This window comes from Amblyomma maculatum, chromosome 1, assembly GCF_055883805.1.
Source record: "Amblyomma maculatum isolate TAMU_Amacu chromosome 1, ASM5588380v1, whole genome shotgun sequence".
Classification (NCBI taxonomy): domain Eukaryota; kingdom Metazoa; phylum Arthropoda; class Arachnida; order Ixodida; family Ixodidae; genus Amblyomma; species Amblyomma maculatum.
Window position 1 is genome coordinate 418,793,877 of NC_139344.1, and position 1,710 is coordinate 418,795,586.

The following is a 1,710-nucleotide window of genomic DNA, read 5'->3' on the forward strand; positions in this document are numbered from 1 at the left end:
TGATATGGCTGCTTGTGGTTGCCCCAAAATGGCTGACGCATGTAGAGTTACATGATCCCCTACTTCAGGTTGGAAGAATAGCCGCACGAATGTGCGCTTAACCACAAACAGTTTTCAAAATGTGAGAGCTATGGAGGTTGCGTCGAGTTCCCGAAGAAACCACGAACAATGTGAACATGTTTGTGTATTTTGGACTTATAAAAGTAGTGTTTTCAGCCCCATGTAACACCTACAGGAAAGAAAATCAGCTTCTTCTCACTTCCGGAACATGCTATTCATGCTCCTCCCAAAGGACGCATTCGGTGGCGCCTAAATTTGCCTTGAACTCTTGGTCTCCCGCAGAGTGGCAATTCCTCGAACTGACTGCATGGCTGCGTTTGTAAATGTGGAGTTTAAAAAAGAGAACATTTAACCCCCAGACCTTAACACCGAAAGTGTACAAGCTCGCAATATTTCTTGTCGATAAACATAACCCTAAATTCAAGCGACGCAAATATTTAATTTTTCATTTTCGTTATTTCGTTTTATAGGCTCTCGGACGTAATTTGCAGCCGCAACAGGACGTGCCAGACACCATGGAAGTGAGATCACCTCGAGCGCCCGCATACCGAATCATTGACGGATTCACGTTAAATCCGTACATCTCCGTCGAACTCTTCCGATCGGCATTGCGCTACAGGCCCGAACCTGGGGACACCTTCCTCGTCACGTTTCCTAAAAGTGGAACGGTATGGTTACAGCAAATCGGCTATCTCATCTTTCACAACGGTATGCCAGCTCCCAGTGGACTCGAATTCTATAAGAGCTCTCCCTTCCTCGAGATGTTCGGTGCCGAAGACGTGGAGAAGATGGCGCGGCCCGGCCTTGTCAAGACTCATTTTAAATACGACAGGATACCGAAGAGTCATACGGCGAAGTACGTATGGGTCTGCAGGAACCCAAAAGACGTATGCGTCTCCTTTTTCTACCACACGAAGGCATTCACGGCGTACGACTTCATCGATGGGAAATTTGAGGATTACTTCGACATATTCATGCAAGGTGCCAACGATTTCGGAGACTACTTCGATTACGTACTTTCCTGGTACGCGCGCCGTAATGATCCTAACGTGCATCTCATTCACTACGAGGAACTCAAAGCGGACCCACGAAGTGAAGTGTTAAAGCTCGCGGCTTTTCTCGGAGAAGATTTCCACCGGAGACTCGTCCAAGAACCAGGTGTTCTGGACAGAGTCCTCAGATATAGCGCAATCGACTACATGAGGGATAAGACAGCAAGCAGCATCAAAGAGTTTTTCCAGAGGCCACTAGACAGCCACGAGAATATCTGTCCTGGGATTAGGCACTACGTGCAAACTTCTCTTGAATTCCCTAGGAATGCGACCTTCATTCGAAAAGGAGTCGTAGGGGACTGGAAGAACCACTTTACGGAAGATATGAATGAAAGAATGGAAAAAAAGATTTTCTACATGCTTTCAGGAACAGAGTTTATTGATATCTGGAAAAGATACGGTATTCTGTGAGCTGTGGGACTTTGCGTCTGTGTAATATTTAGACGCTGTGGGCAACCACTCTAAGTCTACGCTAGTGGAACGCTAGTAAGCGCGAGGATAGTATAGATTTTCATGAGGGTAATGCATTGATTATCACCTACATACCGAATGTGCCTGAATTTGAGAGGTTCGTACTCTTTCCCGCAAATAAAAGTTG

The 1,710-nt window shown here is 46.1% G+C and overlaps 1 protein-coding gene across 1 annotated transcript; it reads left to right on the forward strand.

Annotated features, from left to right (window-relative positions):
- The first annotated feature begins 575 nt into the window (after positions 1–575).
- On the forward strand, positions 576–1,710 carry LOC146209199 (sulfotransferase ssu-1-like). The gene has a single exon (XM_084587367.1). It carries the CDS (start codon positions 576–578, stop codon positions 1,521–1,523), a length of 948 nt encoding a protein of 315 aa, XP_084443493.1. The 3' UTR covers positions 1,524–1,710.

Coding starts and splice junctions, on each gene's coding strand:
- LOC146209199 (XM_084587367.1), top strand. CDS start 576: ATGGAAGTGAGATCACCTCGAGCGCCCGCATACCGAATCATTGACGGA.